The sequence below is a fragment of the Athene cunicularia genome (assembly GCF_003259725.1).
Source record: "Athene cunicularia isolate RWA chromosome 20 unlocalized genomic scaffold, athCun1 chr20_part1, whole genome shotgun sequence".
In the NCBI taxonomy this organism is placed as follows: domain Eukaryota; kingdom Metazoa; phylum Chordata; class Aves; order Strigiformes; family Strigidae; genus Athene; species Athene cunicularia.
The window spans coordinates 3,530,486-3,558,182 of NW_020799125.1; the positions used below are offsets into that span (position 1 = coordinate 3,530,486).

Here is a 27,697-nt window from a genome sequence, read left to right on the forward strand (position 1 = left end):
TGACTTTGATTCAAAGTATTTGCTTAGAATGCAACATGATTCTGTAAAACCTATGCTAAATCAGTATCGGTATTAAGCATACAGTAATACAGTTGCTCTTTTATTGTTGACAGTTTGAAAAGTTAATTGATGAAGCTACACGAAAAAGAGATTTCCAATTATTGGAACAATTTCTGGTAACAGAAGACTGTGAAAATGTCTCTCACAAATGCAGCAAGCAGTTTGTCAACAAACTAGACAAGCTTCTGTGTTGGGTAATGTAATCATTACATCAGAACCATCTATACTGTCATTGTAATAGCCTGAAAAAGATTTTTTTCCATTTGGCCTGGTTTATACCTGCAGTTGATTTGAAAAACTGCAATAAAATTTAGGAATGAAATCTCAACTTCAAGCTGCAATTAAAAGTGGCTTTTGAGAAGAAAAAGGCATCGGGTGAATTAAATACAGGTTCTTCTAGAACAGTACACTAAAGCTTATGTTATAATTTCAATTTCAGGAGCTTGACAAACAAGAAGTCAAAAGCATTTCTACTTTACTAAATTCTATTCAGAAATTTTGGAAAAAAATCAGCATCGCAGGAGAAGATGGGCTCCCAGCAATGATAAAATATGGCCTTATTGGAAAGATAAGTAAAACCATAAAGCATACATGAGTAGTACTTAAGTGCTGAGCAACTTAGTGTTCGATTTGATCCCTGATTGTTTCTGAATTAAGAGTTTCCCATAACTTTGCAATAAACAGTATTCAGATTTAAATGTTCTTTGACAAGTGGCTTCTTATAAAGTGATGCTGCTCTACCACACTGAAGGTTTTGCAAATTATGCACTATGTAATTAATTTAGATATGCTTACGGCAATTACAGGATACCTTTTTATATGAGCTTGCTATATTGCTTTTGAGGCAGGAATTGGAATTTCCTAGTGGAATTTAATAATCTTTTTGTTAGCACTATAGTCTGTTGAAAGAAGTATTACTCTGATTATGTTCTGATATTCCAACCTGCATGTTAAATGCATTAATTATTTGTAAGTCAACAATAAGTATACTGAAAAAGAGACACCCCTTATTGCTTTCACTAGAGATTTCACTGAAGAAAATGAATGGCAATGTTAGATGAGTGTTACTCAATTGCCTTCTCAACTGCTTTAATTAAAAAAAAAAAGGCATGGTGGTAACTTTATGTTTATATTCATACCTACAACCACAGTTTTTCATTCAGCCATTACCCATTTTCAGCTCTTTTTGTCAGTGATGGCAGATGCAGAAGTAGATCTCTAGTTTTTGTGTTAAAGTCAGCTACAGAAATTACATTAGTTTGAAATCACCTACATTAGTTTAGTGTGAATGAAAAAATTCAGTCTGGGGCTGAAATACTCAGACTGGTAATGTTGCTGTTGTTTTTGTATAGTTTGTATAATTTTACATAAGTATAATACAAACTATTGTCCTTTTTCATGCTACTAAAATAGATTTTCTTTTATTTCCCCTTTACATGGTTAATTGGTTTGAAAAGGTAAAAGGAATTTTGATCCTCAGTGGAAATAAAAAGAATGAAATGCTTATAAGTCTGGCTGAAGATTTCTTCAACATCTTGCTGGTAACAATATATTGATAATAAAATATGTTGTGTGTATATGGAAAAAAAATGTTACCAGTGTAGCAACAAAAAGACATTCAAATCTGTTCCTATTTCATATTCTTCTAAAGTTAATATTACAATGGATTCTGAAGTAGATCATAAGTCTTCTTGGATAAATAGTTTTCTAGAATTCATACTAGTTCATACTGTTCACGATTAGCATCATGAAATAAAATTTTAAAAATCCAACAATGTAAGGGTTCATTGAACAAAAAAATTTCATCTTGGTCTAATTTTGATGATATAAATTATTGGTATGCTAATCTCAGGACCCCAGGTTTATAAGATCTGTGTTTTCTCTTGTTCATAAAAATTTTTGTCATTGGGAAAAAATTTCCTTACATTTAACTGAAATATAATTTTGGGAAGCAACGCTTGATATTAGAAGTTGTCTCATGTTCCTCATTAAGGATGAAATAATTTAAAAATTTTAAATGCTTTTCATTACTTACTTTATGTACATGTTACCTGATCTTTATGCTGTAATTACAGTGTCAAAATGATGGGGTTTGTTTTGGTTTTTTGTTGTAGGCTATATGTGACAGCAGACCTGAAGGTGAGCTTAAAAAAAAAAAGTTTATGCTGGATATAATAGTTAAAGTGTTCTCAGAGAGACATTTTGTGTTAACACATCAGTGTTAAAATAAATCTTTAATACTTGTGGAGCCATCTTGAGGCAAGGTGGATCTGAGAACATGTATAGTGGGGGTGGTGCAAAGTTTCTTGATCTGATGTAAATATACCACCAGGTCTATATGCTTCAGCTAATAAACTGTAACATAAAAGGGCTTATCCTCAAGAGGGCTGTTCTGTGCACAAAGCACTACGTTTCTCATTCATGTGAAAAAATCTTGAATGTCAGCTGCAGCTTTGATTATTTTGAGATTTCTCTACTGACAGATTTCCTTATAACTTGCTGATGTCAGTAATGAAAAAGCAGGATAGTCTATTCTCAGAGATGGCAACTGAACTTTTTCCCGGAAAAGAACGTTGTTTCTAAGATACTCTTATAACTCAGCATAGCACAGTAGTCCTTTAATTGACCTTGTTATGAGTATCACACTGCTCTTACCTCTCAGTATAGCACTAGGTAGAAAGTCACTACAGAATATTATGCCGTCACAGTCAAAATGAGAGATTCATTTCCTTGTCCCTGAGAAGATAAATTTTAGAGTCTGAATTGTATCTCGGAGAGCTAAGTCATGGAATTGATCCGATTATATTTTTAAAATAATGATCTCATGCCCAGGGGACTTACATGGTGATGCACAGGAATAGAGACATCATAAAGAGCCGTATTTACTATAAACTGAGGTACCTAATCTGTCTTGCATTTAACCATGAAGTTTAAGATGGTTGGTTTTTTTTAAATATCAGTAACCTGTTATGGAAAGGAAGGCATACTACATTTTATTTCTAAATGAGAATAAATCTTTTTCCAAATGCTGATGAGGGAGCACCCTAATACACTCGATAACTCTGTTTTTTTCCTGTTCATTAGGTAAAATACAAATACTAGAAAACTTTGTTCTGAGAACATGTACTCTCATCGCTGATGTAAGAATTAGTATTTATGTTCAGCACGAGGTAAACCTTTCTAATCAAGTTTTCTGATTAGTGTTTTAACAGACTTTGTGAAGGTACAGATGTTACAAAAAAAAAAAAAAGACTCTTGTAGTGCTCTAGTGTCAGGGATGACTTAACGTTTCTCTGGTAATGTTCGTTGTTATTTATACATCAGGGTGGTTGTTTTTTTCAGATTACTGACCTATAATGTTCTGGACAGTAAATTACAAAACTGGTATTAAGATTCTGGTAAGAAAGCTGTGTAAAACATAGGAAACAATATGCTCTATTATAAATGCTATAAATAGGACTATGATTGTTGGTTGTAAATTCTTTAGATACTTGCAGGAAACTTGCATACCTTCTAGTATACTGCAAATTTCTCCTATTTATTTCAATAACTTCAGGTTGTCTGGTTTTTTTCCTCTCTAAAGAAGGTGAAAGGTACAAAAAAGCCTTCTGTAAAGGCTACATCCTCAAAGGAAAGGCCTTTTAATGCAAATTTAAGATACCCTTTATCTCAGCAATCAACTGCAGACAGAACTCTAGCTTTGAAGAGATTTTTCTGTATTTAAACATGCAAATAAGGAACATAACCATTCAACAACTGATGTTCACACTAAAGCTAATGTAATTTATTGAAATTGAGGTAATTATATTAAGATAAATACCGTTTAAGTTCAGATAGAACTCGTAGTCTTTTCTCATTTTGCAATTATTTAAGCATGTTATTTTCTTCAGTGGTATGAACATATTACAAGGGCCCAAAATAAGAATAACTTAAACTTTCACAACTTATTTTATATTTAATCTTGCTCCCTTTTTTAATGTTGTTCTTAGGTAGTAAGAAAACTTAATTTAATGCTTGACAACGTGCCTCGAGATGCCAAGAAAAAGATATTTTCTACAAAGGAAATGTTGCTTGTCATGTAAATAATCTTCAATATAATTTCTAAATTGTTACATCATTTGCATAGCTGGGAAGACAATTTTTAATAATATTGTTTATCGTGCATGCAGACTGCTCCCTGTTTCTCTCAATTTTGCATTTGCTATTGTGTTGCCAGTGGTAATGGTTGTGGGCAGGTATTCTCATGGGTTATCCATTACAAGCCTAAATTTACCTCTTTGAGATCTGCTTTGGGCTTTTTCTCATCACAGTTTTCTTAAAATAAATAAACTGCTATTTATAAGAATGTGTATAGAGCACAGTGAATCAGTCACTGTGGAAGGATAAGCTGTTCACATTGGGAAAATTTTTACAACATTTAAATAGAGTAAAAATTATATATATATATATATATGTGTGTGTGTGAGGATATCAGGTGATTCACTTCCCCAGTGGTACTTTTAGATGTATATCCTTAGCATAACAGAAGTACCCCTTTGAAATCTAATAGTTTAGTGGAGTCAGGGTTTTGTCACATACATTGAAAGCTTATAATGAAATCAACTTTTCTCCTATGCTTTGCGTTGCTGTCATGTTTAATGAAACGTTACTGCGTTTGGCAGGAGTGACATGGGGAGGAGAATTTTGGATGCTGGAGGTGAGCATGGGACTTAATAAACAATTCAGTTTTGAGCTTCTGAAAAATTACATGCAGAGCCATTAAAAATCCAGAGAAGACTTTTAGAAGTTGCAGAATATTGTGATTACAGTCCTCTGAAAAAATACAGATAATGCATGGAAATAATCTGCAAACTGCAGTGTTTCAGATATATGCAGTGTATGGCTAAGTTTTTGGTCCTCTTCTCTAGAATGTAGAATATAGTAAAATAGCAAAAGCTCCTAAGGAGGTCGGTCTTTGAGGAGAGTTATCTGCTAGCCATGTTTAGTAGTACCATAACCTCTCTCAGGGGTCGCTTTGGTATCCAACAATTTCCCAGTTTAGAGAGGTGAAAGCTGAAAACTTCTTATCTCTTGCTTATATGCCTAATGTTGCTCTGACGTTCCTTGAAACTTTGATTGATATTTCATTTTGAAAAATAAGTTGTTTAGTTATCCTTATTCACTTAGTTCTTTAACTATATATCCTTTATGGGTTACGTATATATATGACATGATACATGATATTAAATGTTCAGCACTACTTATACCAGTTTCCTGCATAATACCATTTTTTTTCACATCAGTAGTATCATTAAAATCACTGTTCCTGCAAAATGTATTGTGCTGTAGACTATGACCTGCAAGTAGCCATTACGGAAGCTTTATGCAGAATGGTATCAGAGAAACAAAGAGGACAACTGGCATGCCAGTGGTTTTCCATGGAGTTTGTGTCCAGTGCATTTAAAGGAATTAAAGATTCTGAATTTGAAACAGTAAGTCATATGAAAAATCTTTCCAGGGAGGTCAACTTTTGTTTTACAATTCTTTAAGACATTTTTGTGTTTTAATAGGATTGCAGAAAATTTCTTAACCAAGTGAATGGCATGCTTGGAGACAAAAGAAGGTAAAACTGTATTTTTTTTAAAGCTAATATATTTTCTTTTTTTGATTTTTATGGCCATAACCTTTGCATCGCAAAAACTGGTTTTGGGAAACTGTATTAAAATAATACAAACAAATAAGGCTAATATTGCTGTAGTATAAAGTCAAGGAACGACACAGAGATAAGATATTTTAAAATATTAAATAGTAAAGGAATTAATACCATCTTTTTGTCACATTGTTAGTCATCATCTTCTCTATCAAGATGTTAATTTTTCCTGTATTTGGAAAAAAGACAAACATAATGTAAGTTTCAGATTAGGTAACAGCTTGAAGAAACTGTTCACTAAGTAAGAACATTAATTTGAAAACATTCTTAAACAATATAAAGTGTATGCTACACTTTAATAAATGTTTATAAGGAGCTAGTTTTTGTATTTTACTTAGTTCTGTTGCAAAATCCTGAGATGCTTGTTAATTCAGCAAACATTTGACAATAGCTAGTAGTCTGTTGATACATATTCCTTTATTGATTTAGGATATGTACATTGAGATAATGATCAATGAGAATAGGACAGGAAAAGGAAGAGAAAATAGGAGCTTTTTTTCTTATCTATATGATCATATACTCTGCATGTTACTTTTATATGTCATGACAGCAGAAATTGGTATGTCTTTATATCAGGTGTATATTCAATATGAATACTGTTCTTAAAATATCAGCCGATAAGCTGGAACTATGAACATAGTCACAAGAGGTGTGAGACTGCTGCTTTAACTGTGAGAATATATAAAACTTCATGTTACCTCCTTTGGGGAAAGAAGTGCAGCCAAGTGATTGCTCTTCTGATTGCTGTGGTCTCTTAGTCTCTAAAGCACGCAAGTTTTGTGCTGAAATCAATCCAGTTGCTGTGTTCAGATACGCAAAATTTATTTACAGTGTTTTAGGATTCTTGACAAAATATCTTTTCCTTACAGGGTCTTTACATATCCATGTTTATTAGCAGCTCTTGATAAATATGAGGTACGTTACAGACTTCATTGTATATCCACACATTTTCATTTGTGCAGCTGAATAATTCTTTTGCCTTCTAGTTAAGAAAAAATAGGGATCAGGTAAGAAAATTTTTTTTTCTTAGACGTATACAGATTTGCATGTATTTTAAAGTTTGACAGACTAACACAAAGCCTGTTAGCTGGTATAAATCATTGCTTTCAGCTCTTACGCTTTTTAATTTTTTTTTTTTGTTTTAGCTACAGATACCATTGGATGAAAATCTTGAAGAATTTTGGATTGATTTCAATGTTGGTAGCAAAAGTATATCTTTCTATGTGGCAGCAGATGATGCAGTAAGCTTATTTTTGTCTGTCATACTAGATTGTTCTCTTGTTCTGAGGCAGAAGATGCACGTTCTTTCAAGTGTATCAAATTTGCCCCACATCAACATGAGGAAGTTAGGGGTGCATCTGTAGTGTGGAGGGGAAAAGAAAAATCTAGATTTGGTGTACATATTTAGATTAAACAATTTCAAAGTAATGATTTCCTAATACTGTTTGTGAACAGTTGCGAATATGAGCAAGAAGCCATTTACAAAATGGCAGTTATAATTTTTGTAGATGTGATTAAACTGTTTAATGTCTCTACCAAAGCTCTTCCAGAACATTGTTATCAATGAAGCATATGTTCATTGTCACTCCTTTATAACAGAGGATTTAAAAAGTAGAAAATTTTCCTCACTGAATAACTTTCTAATCACTGCACTTCATGTAATTGTAATATAATGCTTTTCTAGCTTTAAAAATATATTTTTTTTATATAAGGATCATCAGTGGGAAACAGTCATTATACCAGAAGAAGAGGTGGACATGTACAGCCTTGAAGGTATTGGCACTCACAAATGTGACCTTTTGATACACACTAGCTTGGATTTTCAAATTGATTAATCCTGAAGTACTGACTCAATTTTCAGCAAAGCACAATTCCCACTTAAAATGTTATAGGCACTGTTTTTATCAGGGATAAAATTGCATTGCAGTCACATTTGCATTTTAGGTATGCAGGTGTGATTTGTTAAAATAATTTTAAAATAATGTCTTATATTATTTCAGTGCAAAATAAGGTATGAGATAATGACATAATAATGTTCCTTTTAAACTAGTTAAATATTTACAAAATGACTCTATAATTTGCCTGCAGCTATAGTAAATAACCTTCAAAGAAGTATACAGGATAAATATTTCTAAAAGATTGAATCTTGTTTCACTAATAAAATCTATTGCAGATTAGAGTGAATTAAACAAAATATGCATCTTAATAGCTGAACTGAAGAATACAAGTAAGTTTCATGTCTTTACAAATTGTTTGTAATGAAACTACTTTGCAATTTTGTTTTTGTCCAGAAAAAGATTCAAAGAAATTATTAACAATAGATCTAAAAAGCCCAATGAATGTCGGTGATCAAGAAGGAGCTAAATTTTTTTTATATTTTGATTCTATCTTGGAAATCAAAGATGTAACTGGAAAGATTTATGGCTTTAGTAAATGTAAGGTAAGATTTAAAGATTTCAATTTTCAATCATTTAAAGATTGCAAATAGTTTTTCCTTGATTCAAAAGAAATGTCTCATTGCCATATAAATATTGTTATAACTGTGATTATTGGTATCTGTTTATACTGAGATTTTCTGATTAACATTGCCACTACAGAACAATATGCCTAAAGGATGAAACAACCTCAAGTTGCTCCAGGGGAGTTTTAGGTTGGACATTAGGAAAAATTTCTTCACTGAAGGGTTGTCTAGCATTGGAGCAGGCTGCCCAGGGAAGTGGCTGAGTCAGCATAGGTTAATGTCAAGTTTTGCATATAAAATTTTCCAGAAGGACAAGGACTGGATGCTTACAAATATGGAAGTCTTTCAGAAACTACTCATCAGCTATCCTATTTTGTGGTATGCTTACCACTGTTATGGATTTATTCATTTAGTAAAAAAAATTTTAGTAAGCCATAGCTTATTGCTTACTGCCTGTAACAAACTACTTTGCCCTGAATTCTGATTGAGAAACTCATGAGGAATGGAACTGCTCTGAGATTGTAGAATCTATTTTCTCCTCTAACCTGGTTTCAGACACTTACAATCTCCGATTTAAATATTTTCTTTCTGTTTCTTATTTAAAAAAATGAGCAAAGTGTGTATTCTTACATAGATGGTTACTCACTTTGTAGGGCTTTTCTAAGAAGCAGTCTGCATCAGTTGCCAAAACAACTGTACATGTTGTCTTTGATGAAAGTGGATCACAGGTATTTTACTTCAGTATGCTGGATGGTTGTTTTCTTGTTTTTTATATTTGGTCTGATTATTAGCTAGTTTATGATCATTCACCATAAAAACAAGGACTTTTAAAATGACAGTAAGTAAAGATAACTCTAAAACCCATTAAGTGATTTCCAATAAGTATGCATTGTATATTTGGGAAGATAAGAGTATGAATATCCAAATCATAGAATACTTCAGACAAATATGCACCAATTCATTTTATGTGAATTGTGAATTGGTAACCCATCCTTGTTGTTATTTTCACTAAGTTGGATGCTTTTCAAGCTAGAAGTATATAAGGTCTGAAGATTATCAGTGAGGGATGTATTGCTTGGGGTAAAGAAGTTGCTCTGTGTGTATTTGTATAAATATAAATTATAAAACAATAAAATCCAAATATTATATAAAACTTTTAAAAATAAAAAATATTATATAGGTTCTGGTACCAGAAAGTCAGTTGTCACCATGTTTGGAAGAAAAATCTGGAGAAGTGGAGAAACTCAGTAAGTACAAAACCCAACAACTTCCTGGATCTTTGAGGACTCTGAATAAAAATAACAGTCAAGAAAAGAGTGGAGGTGGTTCCTCCAAGGTAAGCAGAATTATCAAAACAGTACATAAAAAATACAAGTCAATATATTTTATAATGTAAAAACCCTGTTATTTTTGAGATTGGAATGTAATTAATACAGGGTTTGATTGTTTTTCTTATGACTTGACACTAAGCTGTATAAATTCCTTTGCAAAAAAATTCTTTCTGTGTATTTTGAAATTATAACGAAGGGACAAAAATAAAAAGCAATTGTTAGCATTTGTTAGACTATTAGGCTCTGAAATTCTCTTTAAAGAGAAATATTTCCAAGGCATGCTTAGATGTCTTGCAACATACAAAAGTCTAGTATAGGCTCTGGATACTTACTAACGATCAGCAGTAGTAATAGCTGTAATTAGAGACAAGTACTATAGGCTGGACATTTCCAAAGACTGACCGATTACAAAAAAACATGTGGTTGTCAAGATGAATCCAGTGTCCTGGTTATTCAAATCATAATTTCCTGGGACTACTCCGATGCATAGCTGATTCTCTGGTTTAAACTGAGAAGAGCCCAGTTCATTACACCCGGTGTTTCTTTTGCCTCACAATCACTTATAAGTTATATTACGGTTATACTAGGACTAACTACAGATATGCTAGAGATGGGGGGAAAAGATGAAGCAGTGTCACCATGTGCAATAGACATGCAGTGCACATCTTGCTAGCAGTAGTCTAGTAAACCTGTTCCTGAGGTTCTGCTGATTTACAGCTTATGTGATAGCTTTGCAGAAACTCCTGGGAATCGTCTTGGTGACTTTGATTGTTAACCAGCAACAGGATTTATTCATACTTTATTGAACCAATTTAGTAAACAACAATCACTGATCTCTGCTTAAAAACATTAGTTTTAAGTATATAATTCAAGTATTTTGGTGAACTTTCTCTAAAAAGGGAACCGCATAAAAATCACATTACACTCATGTGTGCAGCAACAGCAGTTGACATTCCAATAATAGAAACTGTCAAAAGACTTTTGGGAATAGATTATTTTAAAATCTTATGTTGTCATCCTTAAATCTGTGCATTATGATTAAGTTTTTTCTGTTCCTCAAGGTAACTACATCTTGTAAAAGGAAAGTGTCTGAAGCATCCATGCTTATTCCTGGAACTACAAGATTTTCTACAAGGAGTCCATTGGCATTTGTTACCACGTGTAAGTTTGCAAGTACTTTCACAGTAAAATATGCTATAAATCATCTTTGAAATACAGTCATGAACTGTGATCCTTTGCAGAGCTGGAAATGGAAAAGTAGACCTTGTAAAATCTTCCAAGTTTAAAGCACTTGCCAGGGAGATTTTAATCTAACCTACTTGCTACTTGTCCACAGCCACGCTGCATGGTCGTATCTGCACGCACGTTCCAAACAGCTGAATTCAGGCCACCTCTCGTATTTACTGCTGCTGTCAGTCAGCTCGTTGTGCTGGAGCAAGCTGAGAAGTCAGCAATTGATTAGAAGACCTAAAACAAGTGGTTTTTCATCTCTCTTCATACACTCTTGGTTTAAAGAATTCTCAGTAGTTAGTGTTCTGGTGGAAAATCAGCTTTCTTCAATGTGTGCATCAATCACTTGCATTTTATCTAGAAACTGCATGTGTTTCTTCATGGGGCAGTTGATTATATGGGTAGTGAGCAAGGTGGGATCCACTGCAAGGTTGAGGCGCAGGTCCAATGCTACTGATGCTTATATCAATAAGTGCTTCTTACAGAGAAAAGGAGAGAGTCATCACTTTCCTACTAATAGCCTTCCTGTAACAGGTATTTAATACTTTCTACAAGGGAGAGGTCTGTAAGACCAGTAGAGGCTGAAGATGCAACTAGTGGCAGAACAGCATGACTAACAAACTTAGTTCTCTTTAACTGTTTCAAGTGCATCAGTATCCTTAGTTATGTATATCCATGTATCACATATAAATTAAGAGTAATAGAGGCTCAAAAAGAAAACATCTTCAGATCAGGTTGGAACAAGACAGAGAACTTCTGTAACTTTTATTTGGAAATTAACTATACAGTCTATTCCAGCAAAAATATATTACAGTAAAGTCTTTAAATAGGTGATGAACTGTTTTCCACCAGAGCCAGGCTGTAAATTGCATTACTTGTGTCCAGACATTCACAGTTTATGGGCTCATTAACCTCCATGTAACTTAATTGAAATCACTAGAATTATAAAAGATACTAATGAGTTGACATAAATACTAGCCAACTTTTTTAAAAGTTTATGGAATAGATAGGCTCACGGGCAAAACTCTTCTTATTGATGTCACAGACAGCACAGTAATTGTAATAGAAGAAATGGTAAATTTCTGATTTGTCTGGTTTGTTTTCAGCTACCCCTTATAAAGGACGATTTAAATTACCTTTGGAAATGACAAGCTCTGCTGAAAGGTCTAACAATAGTGTGGTAAATGAGACCAGAACAAAGAATTTCTATCAGGAACCTACTGGAGTATGCATGTCATCCGTAGCTAAGTCTTTTACTTGGAATAACATGAATTTCTATTCTAATTTGTTCTTAATTCATATTTTAAAGAGGTAGAGTTTTGCAGTCAGCAACTCCATTTTAGAAAATAGTGTTTTACCTTATTTCATAGTGTTTTCTTGTCCTCTAGCTTTCAGGTTTAATAAAGTCAGACTGAACTCTTATAGAATTAGCTAAAACTAGCATTCACTCATGAGTTCCAACCTCAGAGTTAACTTGCTTTTACTAGAGCCACAATTCTTCCTTTGTGTATAATGAGAGCCCTGTATGCACAGAATCTCAAATTACTTATCCAGTGTTTGAAATACTCTTAAAACATATAATACATTTGGCTGTAGTTGTGAAATGTTAATGTCTTCAGGATATAGCATTTATAGCATTGGTTTTAGTGCATTTTTAATTAGACATTTGCTAAAATCAAGCAAAACTACATAGGTGTCACTGCAGTTTAAGTATTTTTGCTTCTGTTCCATTTGAACAAAGACTTCAAAGTAACATTTTAATTTTATTTCTAGTTCTAAATATCTTTCTGGGTCAGATTGAGGTCAAATCCCAGACTATGCGATTCTGAAGCATCTTTTAATATGGCCATGCTTTAGAAAGTCTTTAACATGTCGAATGTGTAGTTTAGAATATTTCAAGTATTACTTTCTAGGAGAATTTTACTTCTTTTGCTTTTATGGATTGTAATTGTCAGTGTTACTTATTGTGCTTTTTAGAGTGGGCAAAGATGTACACTAGACAATGACTTTTGTGAAACAGAACAGACAATCAGGAAGTTGAATATCAGAAATGAGGCAAAACTGCCTGAAAAGGTACTGGAATCAACACCTTCTATGAAATGAAAAAATAATTTCATATCTTATTAGGGAAAATACAAATTTATGAGATTATACTGTTTATAGTTGTACACTAAAATTTTCTTTTGGGTGTTATCCCACTGTAGAGAATGTGTGCTGAAGAAGTTTTAGGAATGGTAGAAGAGGCAGAAATTGAGGCCACACAAAAGCAAGCTTTAGGCAAGTCATTTTCCAAGTGTTGACTTTGAACCATTTCTCCTGTCATAATAATTGATATCAAATTAATGTCTCATTTAGATGAAGCATTGGATATTGTTCCTGATTCTCAACCAGTAGGGAAAAGCAGCAATCATTTGTAAGTATTGCAAAAGAATACCAAGTCACTGTTGTCACTCACTTTGAAGGGAGCATTTTCAAGTATTGCTGGAATTGAAATTTTGTTGCACAGTTTCAGAAAATTCCAGAATGTAATTGTCTTGTCTTCCCTGAGAATTGCATTAAGAACTGTTGGCTAAGACAGGTCACTTTTATTATGTAGGGTTTGGGGTTTTTTTTCTGAAATTCATGCCACCAAACTAGCACTCCTAAATATATTTGCTAAGAGTACTTCATGAATGATACTATTCTGTTGTCTTAATCAAAGACTTTAAATTGATAAATCTGTTTATGAAATTAGCACTCATTAACAAGATCAGAGTAGGAGTTTAAGTAAGCTTTAGTAGTAACAAGGAGAGCAATTCTTTCAGATAACATCAGAAGTTAAGATGCAAATGACATGAGGTTTACATAAGTAACCTGTGCCAAGTAGTAGATTTAGACAACACAACAGAATTATCTAGGGTCGGGGTTTAATGATGACTGTAGGATATTGTTGCCTTTTTGAAGGTGACTTAAAAATAGATGTTGCTTCTGAAGGTTTGCCGTTTTACAGTGCGTTGGTTAATTGAACAATGGTAGCAGGCTTAGGTACCAATGTCAAATGCATTGAAATCTACAGGATCCCACTGTCTTCCTATTTTGTGATGCATGTTTATTACAACTTAAGACTTGCTTTCTGTAATTCACTAATATTAAGGTGGTATTATCTTTGTTAGGCTGTCTGGTCTTTTGGAGAGTTCTTTTGATAAAACCAAAACATTGAAAAAAAGAGCATGTTCTGTTCCTGAGAAGAATATAACTGGTGACAAGCAAAAGCTAAATCCATCTTTGGCATGTATGTCCCATCCAGCTTATGTTCACATTTTGTTAACTGTTAGTGTTAAAGAAGTTTCAGATTAATTTTTAACCTATAGCTGTGCTATTTTGTTTTGGGGTTTTTTTCCTGTATTAGTTTCTATTGTTAGTGAAAGAGGTGTGAAACAAAAAGCATTTATTCAATTTTTCTGAAGTATGTGTCCTGATAAACAAATGAAAAAAGAGAAAAAACCCCAAGAAAATTAAATTGATACCACGAGGGAAACTGCAAAAACACTTAGTGAACAGTCAGAGTGTTAATTGGCACAGAAATAGTTGAGTACAGAAGGGGAAAATATTTAAACTACAACTGAAACTTACCATTTAAAATATTTCTTTCAGCTAGACTGTCTGAAACATTTTTGCAGCCTGATTTTACAAGAGGTGAACCTGATCTTTTTGGAAAAGAGACTGCAAATCCAAAACAATCAAAGATGGTGAGAGTGTCTTACCTTAATTTCTTTGATTTGCAATTAAGAAAATTGTCAAATATTTATTATTTCAAAAACTTTATATTTTACTTTCATTTAGTCACAAACTTATTTTTAATTGACTTACCACTAATATGGAGTGAATTAAATAATGTCAGCTTCACTGTTTACTTTTACAGTGTGACCTGTTAAAGATTAGTTTATTCTGCATTTCTCTTCAAAAATAGTCTTTTCAATAAATAATTAAGCACCAACTTGTGCTTCTCATGCACATCTTCTTTCACTTTTGAATGTTACAGTACCCAAAACTGCAACATTTAAAAGAAAATATCTGCTAAATCTACATTTTATTGCTCACTGTTCGAGCAATGCAAGCAACATGGTTTTCAAAGCAGGGTGATTTTAGTACATCTAGAAGATATTTAATGAAGTTCAGGTGATTGTTGGGAACCTGTAGTTCTGTTTGCAGCTTTGCCCTTCTCCTGAATGGGTTCAGAGTTGAGTTCATTCTATTTTTATAGAAAACAAAGTCTAAAGAAGTGGCAGATACAACAAAATCACTGATTGGTAAAATCAGTGACAGATATAAAGTAAAGACTGATGAGAAAAGCAAAGCAAGAGACTCCTTGGGTTTTAACAGGTATGATGTGAACTGTTTACTTTTGTGCCTATTCTTTCTGTCTGTGTGGCTTTGTCTGTGACCTACCCCTCTGTCTACAGTTACTTCACATCTTGCTTTCGTCTGAATCATTTGTTCACTTCTGATAAACCCTACTGTACTGAAGAGTAGGAGACTAGTAGCTGAATATTTCCAGTAGTGGAAATAACCACAAAGGCTGTTAGAAAGTCTGTTCAGTGGTCTTTTGCTTATTCACTCACAACACATTTCCTGGACAGAAGTTACCTGGGATAGATCATGGCCATTTCACGTGTTGGGTGTCTCCATCTTATCATCATAGTTTGGGAGTCAAACTTGGATTTGGTCATCAATTTTCTTATTTTCTAAAGTTTCTAGTTCTCTCTTTCCCAAAGATTTGACTGTTAGAGCTTAAATGTAACAAATTCTTAAATAATAAAATTAGTCTTATCTTGCTGTAACTGATGCTTGGGAGATATACTTTACATATAATTAGATGCTCTCCACGTTTGATTGTAACTGGATGACAAAAGACTGGAATAGTTAGGCTATGTCACCTTTTAAACCTTTTGGATAGGGGCTTGGAAGACATGTAGAACCTGCAGTATTAGCTGTGTGGTCTGGAATGAATTTCTAAAGCATAAAAGTGAAAGGGGCTGATGTCTTTTAATCCACCTGGTTTTGTATTTGAATGCCTGAATAAATCTGTTGTGTTTGATAAGTTTTTTTCTTATATAAGCAGTATTCTAATGCATATATTCTAATTATCATTTAACAAAATGCATCCTTTTTTTTAGGTCACATTTAAATAAATCCCATATCCGTGAGGTAATGTATTATTGCTTTTGTTGGAATTTTTTTTCATATTGGATATATGTGCATATGTGGTGGTAGCTAGTAGATATAAAGTGAAAGTTTACAAATATTGCTGAACGTTAAATATCTGTATACATAATGTTAATTATACATTAACTATATATACTAAAAATACTTTATATATGTTTACTTATGTGCAATAATAATTTTACAGGCAACTATTTCTGTTTACATATTATATAATCAAATCTTCTCCTTTTGAACATGGCAATGCTAAATAGTTAAAATAAAAATTCAGTGAATGAGATTATAGAAGCCTTAAATGGGATATAGCCAGGACATAGGAATTAGTCTTAATGTTTGGGGAAAAATCTCTGAGGTTTTGTTGATATTCTTAAAGGATAAATTCTAAAAGATTTAGTTTCTACTAGATCTTGTCCCCTTTTGCCATACTGTATTGTTGTTAATCAAGTGGTAGCCTGAGCAGCTGCTAGGTTTTTTTTTCATATGTTCATGATGAAGAACTTGCTTTTTGAGATGACTCTGTATGAATGCATAGTCTAAATTTGGCATATGAATTAACTTTTTATTTATGAATAGGAAGAAGTTCAGGATAGAAACCTGAAAAACACTACTTCTCTTAATGTAACTGCTGGTCATATTAAGTAAGTAGTTAAAACATTTTCAAACACATTTTCTAATTACTCATACCTAACTTTGTGAAAGGTTCATTAATTCAGTCATAAAATTGATCTCTGTGTCTGTTTGACAGGGATGATGTCTACAACTTTACCGTCAGTGGGTTTGATGAGCCTACAATAAAGCTTGGAGTAAGAATATAACAGAAACTGATATGTTATGAATAGAATATAAAGGAGTTCAGTCAACTTATGTCTATTGAAAAGATAGTTAACATCTGAAAATGCAGATTATATCACTGAACTAAGTGGGGGGGAAAGTTTGCCATGTAACTACCTCCGTCACTTTCAAATGTATAATGATATACTCTATCCCAAGGTCTTGGCCACTTCAAGCTATTATGAATTTTTTCTGAATTAAGAATAAAACAGTTTGTTAGAAGTATCTTTATTTTTAAATTATCGTATTATCCTGAAAGCATTATTGCCATCTTCCCAGTTCCCATTGGAAAGACATCTTTGCCCAGATGTTTGAGTCAAAAGCTAAGATAAAAAGCAAAAGACACAAAAGATAGTTTTGCTTCTTATGGCTAAGAGGAGCCTGCTGAATTGGTGAAGGTAGCAAAGCAAGTGGATGGAGACTAGTGTATTAGTTTGAGATATTGAAAGCTTCAGTTCCAGTTGGTTTTAACTATCAGTACTGTTTTTATATAATTTCTAAGATATACATCAATTATTGTAAGTTAATTGATGAGTATAAAAACTGAGGAAAAAAAGCCCTTTCCTGTTACTGTCTGGTGACCTGTTTAATTTTGTTCAAATTGTATAACAAATGAAACCCTTCATTTGTTTTATTTATTTACATTTTTAGATCCACGAAATGCAGGTTACTGAACTGAATGGTCATACAGGTCCCAAGAAAAAAGGGTAGGGAAGTTATATTGTCTCCTAGTCTCCTGATTACAAGAATAGTGCTGTCTGCGTTCTCCAGCATTCCATTATGAAAATCCAGGGAATGGATACTTGACAGTAATATCTTGACTGTGTTGTTTTTTCAAGCAACAGAAATAGCTGCTCTAATCTCATAGGCTGTTTTATAATTTTCCTTGGGAAGCTGATAAAAAGGAAAGAATGTGTTTCATGAAGAGAACAGCTTTAGTTCTTGTCATTGAATACTATGGAGATATAAATTCCTGAATAGAGGGGGATAGTGTTTTTGTTAATGACCAACCTGCAAAGGGAAATGCTGTGTGTTTTAATGATCATTAGGAAATAAGCGCATCCTTTGGGCTTTAAGGTGAACAGATATTTCCAAAATGGATATGAAAACAAAAGTAGGTACATTTGTTTGAATCCTTAATCCACGTATCACATGAATAGCAGAAAGATTTAGAACAAGTGTTTTGGAGTGTATTGTTTAAAGGTGTTTTTTCTTTTTCTAATTAAGGAACACAAGTGACAATAAAACTAGCACTGAAGTGAAAGGAAGAAAAAAAGTAAGGCTCAGATTTTTGTGGAATATTATACTTTGTCTTCCTGCCTTCAAATACCAATTATGTCAGTGAAAGGTATATTAAAAGTAAATCGGTAACTTTTTTTGGTTTTTGTAGCCTAGAAACAATCAAAACAAGAAGCATCTCTTTAGTGATACAGACACAGAATACAGAGGTGATGACAGCAAGACAGACATTAGTTGGCTGCAAGAATCAAATAGAAAACCTAAAGTCCAGTTAATTGATTACAGTAGAAATAAAAACTTAAGAAAATCAGTAAGCACAGAGAAAAGTAAGAAACTTTTTTCTTATTTCTTAAGAATGCTGCAAGAAGTTTTCCATAGCATTATATACTGCACAGCATGTAATGTTCTGTGTTACAGAATGTTTTTGTTGTCTTATTTCGAAGTGTAAGGAATTTTCAAATTGGTTCTTATAATTTATAAAGGTTAATTTCCAAAAAGTCTATTTTAATGGGGAAAATTATTAGAGGATGGGACAGGCGGAGGTGGCGTTTGTTGATGAAAAAAACCTCGGCTTTTTAAAATAAAGTACTGCAAGCAGTTTACTGAATCAGAAGGTTTGAAGGCACAAAAGTGATTCTTTGATTTTACAGCTAAAACTCTAAATGAAAACATTTAACTACTTTGCTGATTTTTCTAACTTTATGTATTGTAGCAGAAGATAAATTTTCTGAGCCTACTTGCCACATGGATAAACATAAAGGCAAAAATACAAAAAAGAAGGTAAATGTAAATTTGAAACTAGACTTGTAATACATATTCAAAATATCTTAGCTCACTACAGAAACTGGTTTTAAATAATTCTTCATAAATATGTGCCATTTCTTCATGCTTATTTTAAGATCAATTGTTAAATACAGTTTGTTCTTTTCAGGTACTATATTATTTTTATGTAGTATTTAGCTGGTGTTTCAGACATAATACTAGCTGTGAGTTAGAGTGATTATTATACATTGATGCTTTTGTAAGATTTATTACTTTAAATTATTGATTATGTCTATTTACGGCTTAATAGCCATCTGCATTCAATATACCATTAGCTTTTCAGCAAGGGTTTTCATGTGTCTAATGTGCTTAACTGAATTTTAATACCTTTGAGATTATTTCTTTAAGTGAACATATGTAACATAGTGAACCTGTGAAAGCAAAAATGTTATAGATGTTCGGACAGAATAACTGCAGAATATGTGTATTAAAGTTGGGAGTATAGTAAATGATAAGTGATTATGAACATGTTAATGGAATTTTCTTATATGTGTTTGTAAACTTCAGTTCAAAAAACAAAAACACAACAGCTGAAAAAAACCCAAACCTTCCCCTGTACTCACCAGAGTACTTTTTGGTCTCTCAGACTACACAATAGCCTGAAACTCCATACGTGTGCTTGGTGTCAATCATGCGTACGAAAATATGATCACCATGTGTAGGTATTGGTGGTGACGTCTAGTCCATGTAAAGCAAAACTAAAGAGGGTTTCAGTTGTTCAGTGCTGAATCTGTCTACTTATATGTCCCTTTTCAGTAGCAAAATTCCCCAGGTCTACCCAACCAAGGTCAAAGTGCCTGTGTTGAGGAGTTAGAGGGTTCCACTACTGCACAGACTTAGATGGAGACCATCTGAAGCCCAGGAAGCCACTAACAGACTTGGCCTTGGAGATGAGGAGGCTAGGAAGGTGTACATTTTGCATAGAGTACTTTTGAAGAGAGTAGGCGGCAGGAATTCAAATCTCTTCTAGTCTTGACAGCTGTTGCATTTACATTTTAGATCCCTTCTACTGTCAGATCCCTGGGGTACTTTCTGTGAGAACATGTTTTGCTCTGTTTCTGAACACTGCTGTGTAGAGTGGCTGTAGTTATGATGTAGAGGGGGGACAGATAGAAAGGAAAACTGATTCTAGTGTAGCAGTTAAGGCAATCAGTTCAGAAGTGATGATCATGGAGACTGGTTCCTGCTCACTGTGCAGGCTTTTGGTTTTGTTCTGTTTCAAACCAGATACAGTCTAATTTAAATGTGCACATATTTCAGAGAGCAAGCTTTGGAAACCCACTTCAGCTTTGCTGTAGTTCAAAACTGGCATTTAATTTGCCTCTACTTTTTTGACCCTTACATTCCTGACTGTGCTGTGCCCTATCTACAGTGAAAATTATCTTCCCCAAATGCTTAGTAGACTGATGGTTGGACTCTCAGAGCTTTGGTAAAGTTAAACTTTTTTAGCTGTTTTGAAATAATGGATTTCAACTAATTAAACCAAGTGACCTGCCATTTATTCTTACATATTTATTTATTAATCATTCTAATATAAGCTGAAGATGTTTTTATTCTTCCAAAGATAAAGGAATGTAAAAAACAGAATCCAAAACCTGATGAAATGGTAGAACAAACCACCAGACAAAAACTACCTCGAAGAGCAGCATTAGCAAAAAATTACAAAGAGCCTTCCAGTTCTGAGTCAGAGAGTGAAAGAAAATCTCCAGCATGCACCTTTAAGGAGGAGAAATCAAAAATACAGGTATATGGTTGCACTTCATTCCTAAAAATCCACTTCTTCCATATCTTTCAAGCTCTGGTCTACTTTGTACTTAGGACTTCTGAATTTTAAGTGCCCAACATAAGCAAGCTCAAATTAATTTTATTTATTATTTCTAAGAGCCCTTTTTTTAATAATGAGTATTTAGCTGCTAAGAAAATCAGTCCTAAATAAATCTTCTCAGTCATAACAGTATTTCAGTTTCTATTTATGAAATTTATTCTGCTGCAAAGAACTACTATGTCCTTTATTTTAAAAACTAATATTTTGAAAATGTCTATGGAATGGGAGGTTTTAGTGAGCTAAATTTTGTTCTTTTAGGTAATGTGGTTTTGACAATGCTATGCCTATTCTGTGTACAATAGAAAATGCTGACTTTGTAGAGGATATGTCAATACATTTGCTGACTATCCAAATAGGATTTTTGGTAAATTAAGCAATGACATTGGGCATTTTAATTCTTTTAGCATAACATTTCATGTATATGGGTAAGTCTAAACTACACTGATTCACAGTAATTGGCTCCAACACTTAAGAAGTTCATACGAGTAGAAATTTGGGTGCTGAATTAAACAAATTCAGTGCTTATTGATATCAGAACACCTGATATCCTTATCAATTTAAGTACTTCTAATGATGTTCCTTTCTGGACCTTCTGCTTGTTCAATGGTACATATAGCTAGTGTGCTCTTTACCTGCATATATATGTACTTCTGTATGTTTACAAATAATGTTTATATATTTGTATTTTGATAGAAACATATGAATTGGGAAAACCGGGATGATAATCAGCAAAAGGAACTCCAGACTGTTGTATCTATGGAGCCAAAAAGAGTAGCTAACTATGTACATAAAGTATTTATTAAAACAAAGAATTCTGCAGAACAAAAGGAAATTGAAACTCCTTCATCTGAGAGTCCTGCATCTCTTGAGACAATGAGATGTAGGTATTCTGGCTTTTAATTTATAGCAATACTGTATCAAAAGTTGGAGGTTGAATGAGGATTATCACAGTAATATGATTTTACATTTATTTCATGCTTTTAAAATAGGAGGTACCCCCTAGTTCAGTGTGTACCACATAGTTTCAGGAAGTGTATTAATACAACACTAACACTTTTATAAGTTGGTGCAGTTATTTGACATCAGCATTATATAGAAGTGCAATACATAGTTGTTAGAATGAATCTGGTAACAGCTAAGATAGTGCAGAGAGGTCAAAGAGTGCAAGTGTGGCAAGTTGTATGCTAACACTTAAAGTAAAATTCCACACATCTGAGACTTGCAGATACCTAGATGTGAAACAGTTAACAGTATGGGGCTTTAACTTGCCTTTTTTAACTTCTGTTCCTCATGCTGACAGTTAAGTAACTGTTTTCTAGCTGCTGAAAGAATATCAGAAGGAGATGTTACTCAAGAGCACAATAATAGTGAAAGATCCCCTGGTCTTCAGGAGTCAACACCAGAAAAAAGGGAAATTTTAAACTTTGAGAAAGGAATCTCTCCCAGTAGTTTCAGTCCACAAAAAAAGAATATTCAAAGTGTATGTCTTAATCAGTCTCCTGAGATGACTGTTGAAAAGTTAACATTTGGAAATAAAAGTTTGTCACCAGCTTTAACTGAAGTGTCTTTGGTAAGAATATTAAAGTTACTCTACATTTATTTTAACTGAAAATGTTCTATTCAGCTGCCAACTGTTTCATGCTTTTGTGCCTCTCCTTTCAATAATTTTTTTTTTTGTTAATGTGTAGCTCAGCTTAACAACATATAAAGCTGTCAGTGGAAAACATGCAAAGGGAAATGTATCTGAAACATGTGATAATAATGAAGATTCAAGTTTCAGACCTTGCTTTTCAGATGCCCTTTCTATTAAAGGAAAACAAGATATCACTAAACCTATCAACAAAAGAAAAGAGGTATGATACTAAATTCTTTGTTCTTCAGAAGAGAGCTGCAGCTTTTCTTGTGTTTTATCTATTTTACAGATGGTGAGGTTTAAGGGAAATGCATCTTTTTTAATGTTAAACACTATATATAATGTTTACTTGTGACCTTCTTGGAAAATCCTACTAGTTAGTTTTTAAATATTTGAGATAAATTAGGGAATTGTTTATCATATGGATACAAAGAAAGAATTGTATCTTAACAAGATCAGTTGTAATATCTTAAAAAATAACAGGGAATAAGTATTTTATTATTGATTTCAATTAAAAAGAAATGTTTTTTCACAAATTAAAGAATTGTGACATTTGTATGGAAAAATTCGTGAGGTGAAAAAGTGCTTTCATAGTTTTATCATTAGTGTACTACTCAATATAAAAAAGTAGTGCAGTATTGGCAATAAATAAAAACTACTGTATACCTTGAAACCACTTCTCATTAGTACTTTTTCTGGTGAAAAAAGCACTAATGACTCCTTTAAAAAATAATTTTGTTTGCGTCCTATTGCAAGAAACAGTTAAACCTTATTGCTAATTTGACTTACTGCTACTATTAATTATTAACGTGGTGAAGAATTAGTTTATTCTGTCATCTAGTGAGACCTAGTAGTAATTTATGCATTATGTGTTGGGGTTTATTTCTTACTGTAGTTGTGTTCATGTTCCTGTTTAATGAAAAGCAACATAAATGTGGATTTCAGATGAAGACTTCTAAAAGTTCTTTAATTTGGAGATTAATAAATCAGTGACTTTTCTTTTAGGATTGTGTACCAACATCTCCATCGTCTGTTTCCAGTGGAGGTAAAGTACAGTCTTGGAGTGAAGAACCATATGGCCCCATACATGAGTCAGGTACAAACTTTTAAATTAAATCAAAAGACTTACTATGTGTTTCTGTAAATGTTAAGAAAAATGTGTATTTGGCATAAAAATATTGCCCAAGTTCTTTAATCTTGTTTTCTTTTATATATTTTCAATATTATTCTGTATTTATTCTTTTTTCTCATTTTTCTCTGCTGTTTTAATTACCCCTCAAAAAACCAAAATTGGACTTTAACAGTACGTAGGTACTGTTAAAGAGTTAATTGCGCTCTTAATGAGTTAGATGCGTTCCCACCAACACTGGAATAAAAGTGGGGGATAATGGTATTATTGAGAAAAGAGGGCTTAGGGTGAATGTCTTTAATGAGCGAGTCTTGCATGGGTCAAAGAGTTTTGTGTTCCATTGAAATCCTGTTCTTTTACATCAGGTTCTCATAGCTACTGAACGTGCCCTCTGTAAATGTAAGGGTTATTCATTCCTATATAGTCCTCAAGCTTTAAAGCCAAGGCACATACTTCTAGAGTTTGGATCCAAAGGGTCAATAAATTATTCTTTATCCTCCCATGTCATTGTTCTAAATAATCCTAAAAGTAAGCATTGCTATCATGTTTATTAAAGGACCGACTGTGCAGACATTTCTCAAACGAAGGTACCACAGTGATACAGAAAGCAATTCTGATGAAGCAGAAACAAGCAAAGAGGAGGAAAAGAAAGGAAACAGAAGAACAAAGTTACAGCCTAGAAAATTATTTAAAACAGATGATACTGTTACTTACAGAGGTTAGTTATGGGGTGAAAGTTGACTACAGTTGTGCAAAAGTTTAAGATAATGTAACAAAGTTTTAACAAGTAAAGATAATATCCGTAAAAAAGCATTTTACATGTTTAAAAAAGAAATAAAAAAGAAATGCTACATATTTAAAAACCATAGCCTTTTAAAAAGTCGGAAATTGATAAAAAATAGAAACTGGTGTCAGCCATCTAATTGGTGAAATTAATCTGTATCTAACAAAAGCTGTTCTAGGCCCTGTTGTAACTTCAGATAGGATACTTTTTCATACTGAATTGTGACATTATCTTTTTTTACTTGTCTGCAGTGTCTGAAAGCATATCTACACTATCTGTAAACGATCTGTCTGTTTTGGATGGGGAAATCTGGGGACCTGGTTGTTCAACTATCAGTGTATGTCGAAAGCTCCAAAAAGAATTTACGAAGAAAATTGAGGCAAGACATTTCATATACAATATTAGCTGTCTGGGGAGGTACATGTGCATGTGAATGACAGCTTGTCTTACACCACAGAATTTGCTTAAAAGGACATGAAAATAGCCATGTGCATAGAACGTCAAGAAATTACAGAATTTAAGTTTCCTTTTGTGCCTCTTTCAATTCATTTATGTATCTAACTCTCCAATGGTTGTCTTTCCCAGGCCTGTTTTGGGATTTTTTTTGTCTGTTGTTTCAAGCTTATGTATCTAAAGTAATGACTGTGCTGCATTTTGATTTATTTTTTTTCCAAATTATCAAACCCATGAATGAGATTTGTTTGCAGAAAGGAAAACATGAGCCTGAATAATGCATTTGTTCATCTTAAGACAGCTGTAAGCACACATCATTCATTCCATGTGTATGCTCTCTATTTTGAAGAATTATTTTTCAAATAAGGTACTGTTAGGTAGAATTTTATCAAGAACATAAACCCTTTTCCTTAAAGGATAAGGAGATAATTTTAAGAAAAAGGGGGTTTGCTCAGCATGATCTATGATACTAAGCAATTACAGTATTAAACATACTACAGGTTTCTTCCTAAAGTGAAAATAATCTGAATTTAATGTTGAAACATCCTCATAGAGCCGCTCACGGAAAATGGATCATTTTACTAAGCAATCATTAAGAATTGCCCATGAGCATTTGACAACAATGAGTTACCAGCTTCGTGAATGCAGGTCTGTAATGAAAGATTTATTTTAAAACACCCTTAAAAAGCCTTAAAATTAATACTTTCTAAAAATAATTCATTTTGTTTTGGTAGGGTCAGGCAGCTGGACCAATTTCATTTTGCTCTTCTGGAGGAACTTGAGAATTTTGAGAAAGATTCTCAGTCCCTGAAAAACATGGAAAAAGAATTCTTGGTTTGTATTTTAATTGCTTGATCATGGAGAAAAGCAAATTCTTGTGGAATCCATAGATTATTCATAGCATCTTTAGATCGTTAGTTCTGATTAAGCAGAATGATAAAGGCTTTTTAAAAGTTGGGTCAAATTTCAGATAATGAATTTGAAGTGCTAGGCTTGGCTAATGCTACGCTCTTAGATTTTTAGATCACCACTATATTTTTTACCTCCTAGAATAAACTACTACTACTACTTTTAATGGGCTATCTACCCAACTTCATGAGCCTTTTCTTTCAGCTGGCCTGTATTTCAGGAAGAGTCTGTAGGCATTTGAACCTGATTTGCTGTGTGTTCTGTGACAAGCCAGTTTACACGATGGGTCTGCTACTTGCTGTAATGTAAAAGTTAATATAAAGTTAATATACAAATATTCATATAAACACAAGACTATATTTGCTTTTTTCTTTTACTCTGAAGGCATGGCTTAAATTATATGGGAAGTTATTATATGGGAATGCTATGCGTATTCTTTTTCATAGTTTTGAAACTGTTATGGAGAACAGATTTTTGCTGAAACTGATTCCATGAAAGTAGAATTTCTGAAGTGCCTCATCCTGCTAGCTAAGCTTATTGTTTTTATCAAGCTTCTCTGGTCACTGTATAACTCCATTTTGTGCTGAGTCTGGGGTTGTAGGTTGCTTTGTTCATACTAGATGAACATAGTAGTTCCTACTGATTATCATCTATTAATATTTTCCTTTCCAGACCTTTTGGAAAAAACATACACATACTTTTAGTACATACAGGAAAAATGAGCAACAGAGGTTAGTAGGCTTCATTAATCCCAGGATGAGATTTGTGTTCTTTCAGTTGAGGTATAAATTAGGCTAACTACTATTCTCTATGCCATTTCTCTCTTCCATAATATAGAGATAGTAGATGTGATGAGAAAAATAAATTAAAATGTTACGTTATAGGAAAATGCAATTATTCTCCATCTAAATTTCTCCATATACCATAGGGACTATTCCAGTAGTAATAACGATGGTAATATTTATCCATGCTTTTAAGTACAAATAGACTACAAATATGTGTGGAAAGTTCATATGTAGTAATGCTGCTTGAACAGCCTTTTATTTCTTTAGAATTGAGAGTCTTAAAACTTCATTTGAAAAGAACATCTACCAGTCTGTTGACTATGAAGAACATATTTTTACTGCAGAGGTAGGATGAACTTTTGTTTGTTGTTTTTATTATTCTTCAAGTTTACCAACAGATAGCAGTTTTGACATTTTTCCCAAAGAAAACTTTATCCTCAGCATTGCATAAATGCCACTTAAGTATTTTTGCAGTTTTTCATGTTCATAAAATGTCATTTAATGTAATAATATCCAGTGTTTTAGGCCTAGATTTCACCCATTAGAAGGTGTATGCAGTTGTCTAGAAAACTGCTGCAAGATTTATTCTGTATTCTGTGCCTTTGTTTACCCATGTTAATCATCCAAGAAAGAACAAATTTAAAATGAACATCCCTTTCCTTAGGCAGGTGGATGCATGTGCATCTGTATCTTTCTGTTATAAGGCATTTTTAGGGATCTAATTGTCTTCATGAAAACGGGTTACCAGTTTTGAAGAGACGATGTATTCAATATCTTTTTGTAGATGCATCTGATGAAAGAAGACATAAAAGGACTTCAAGAGAAACTTCTTAAAGAAATGGTAAATTAAGATCTCTTGTCCTCATTTTTTTTATTGTTTAAGTATAGGTGTTTGAACACTGAATTACTAAAAAGTAATTTCTAGTCCCCTATCAAAAATAAAAATGAGTCAGAATCCAAGTATCGCTGTCATGTAACACTTTAAACCTTATCTGGGTGATAGAAGCAGCAGGTAGATATGGATATACTGTTTTAGTTCTGAGTTCTAATATGTTGAATGTTGACATGGAAAAGTATGCTGCTTTTAACAAAACATATGATACACTATGCACCACAATTAAAATCTTCCCTTTTTTTAAAGTATTGTATTTAAAGCATGTGATAAATGTAATGCTTTTTACACAGCAAGAAGAAGAACTCTGCAATGTTCGTAGAGGATTGCAGACATTGTTTCAACTAGAAGATAGAAATCTGAAGTAATATTTTCAGGTGCCTTCCCGAAATTCGTGAATATAAACACACTTTTATAATGTA

The 27,697-nt window shown here is 33.1% G+C and overlaps 1 protein-coding gene across 1 annotated transcript; it reads left to right on the plus strand.

Moving 5' to 3' along the window:
- The first annotated feature begins 1,554 nt into the window (after positions 1-1,554).
- On the plus strand, positions 1,555-27,643 carry SYCP2 (synaptonemal complex protein 2). Its single transcript, XM_026862273.1, is given in 40 exon segments — positions 1,555-1,601; positions 2,175-2,199; positions 4,050-4,138; positions 4,722-4,756; positions 5,389-5,531; positions 5,610-5,662; positions 6,619-6,664; positions 6,895-6,990; positions 7,462-7,522; positions 8,041-8,189; positions 8,864-8,938; positions 9,391-9,546; positions 10,603-10,702; positions 11,878-11,996; positions 12,749-12,844; positions 12,976-13,048; positions 13,127-13,184; positions 13,924-14,042; positions 14,405-14,499; positions 15,015-15,133; positions 15,928-15,958; positions 16,547-16,611; positions 16,719-16,776; positions 17,456-17,511; positions 18,032-18,080; positions 18,195-18,369; positions 18,756-18,829; positions 20,436-20,660; positions 21,384-21,570; positions 22,010-22,260; positions 22,379-22,543; positions 23,329-23,419; positions 24,009-24,170; positions 24,488-24,615; positions 25,243-25,337; positions 25,424-25,523; positions 26,271-26,329; positions 26,651-26,729; positions 27,168-27,224; positions 27,569-27,643. Coding segments are annotated over 40 exon segments (3,936 nt in total).
- Positions 27,644-27,697: the final 54 nt, after the last annotated feature.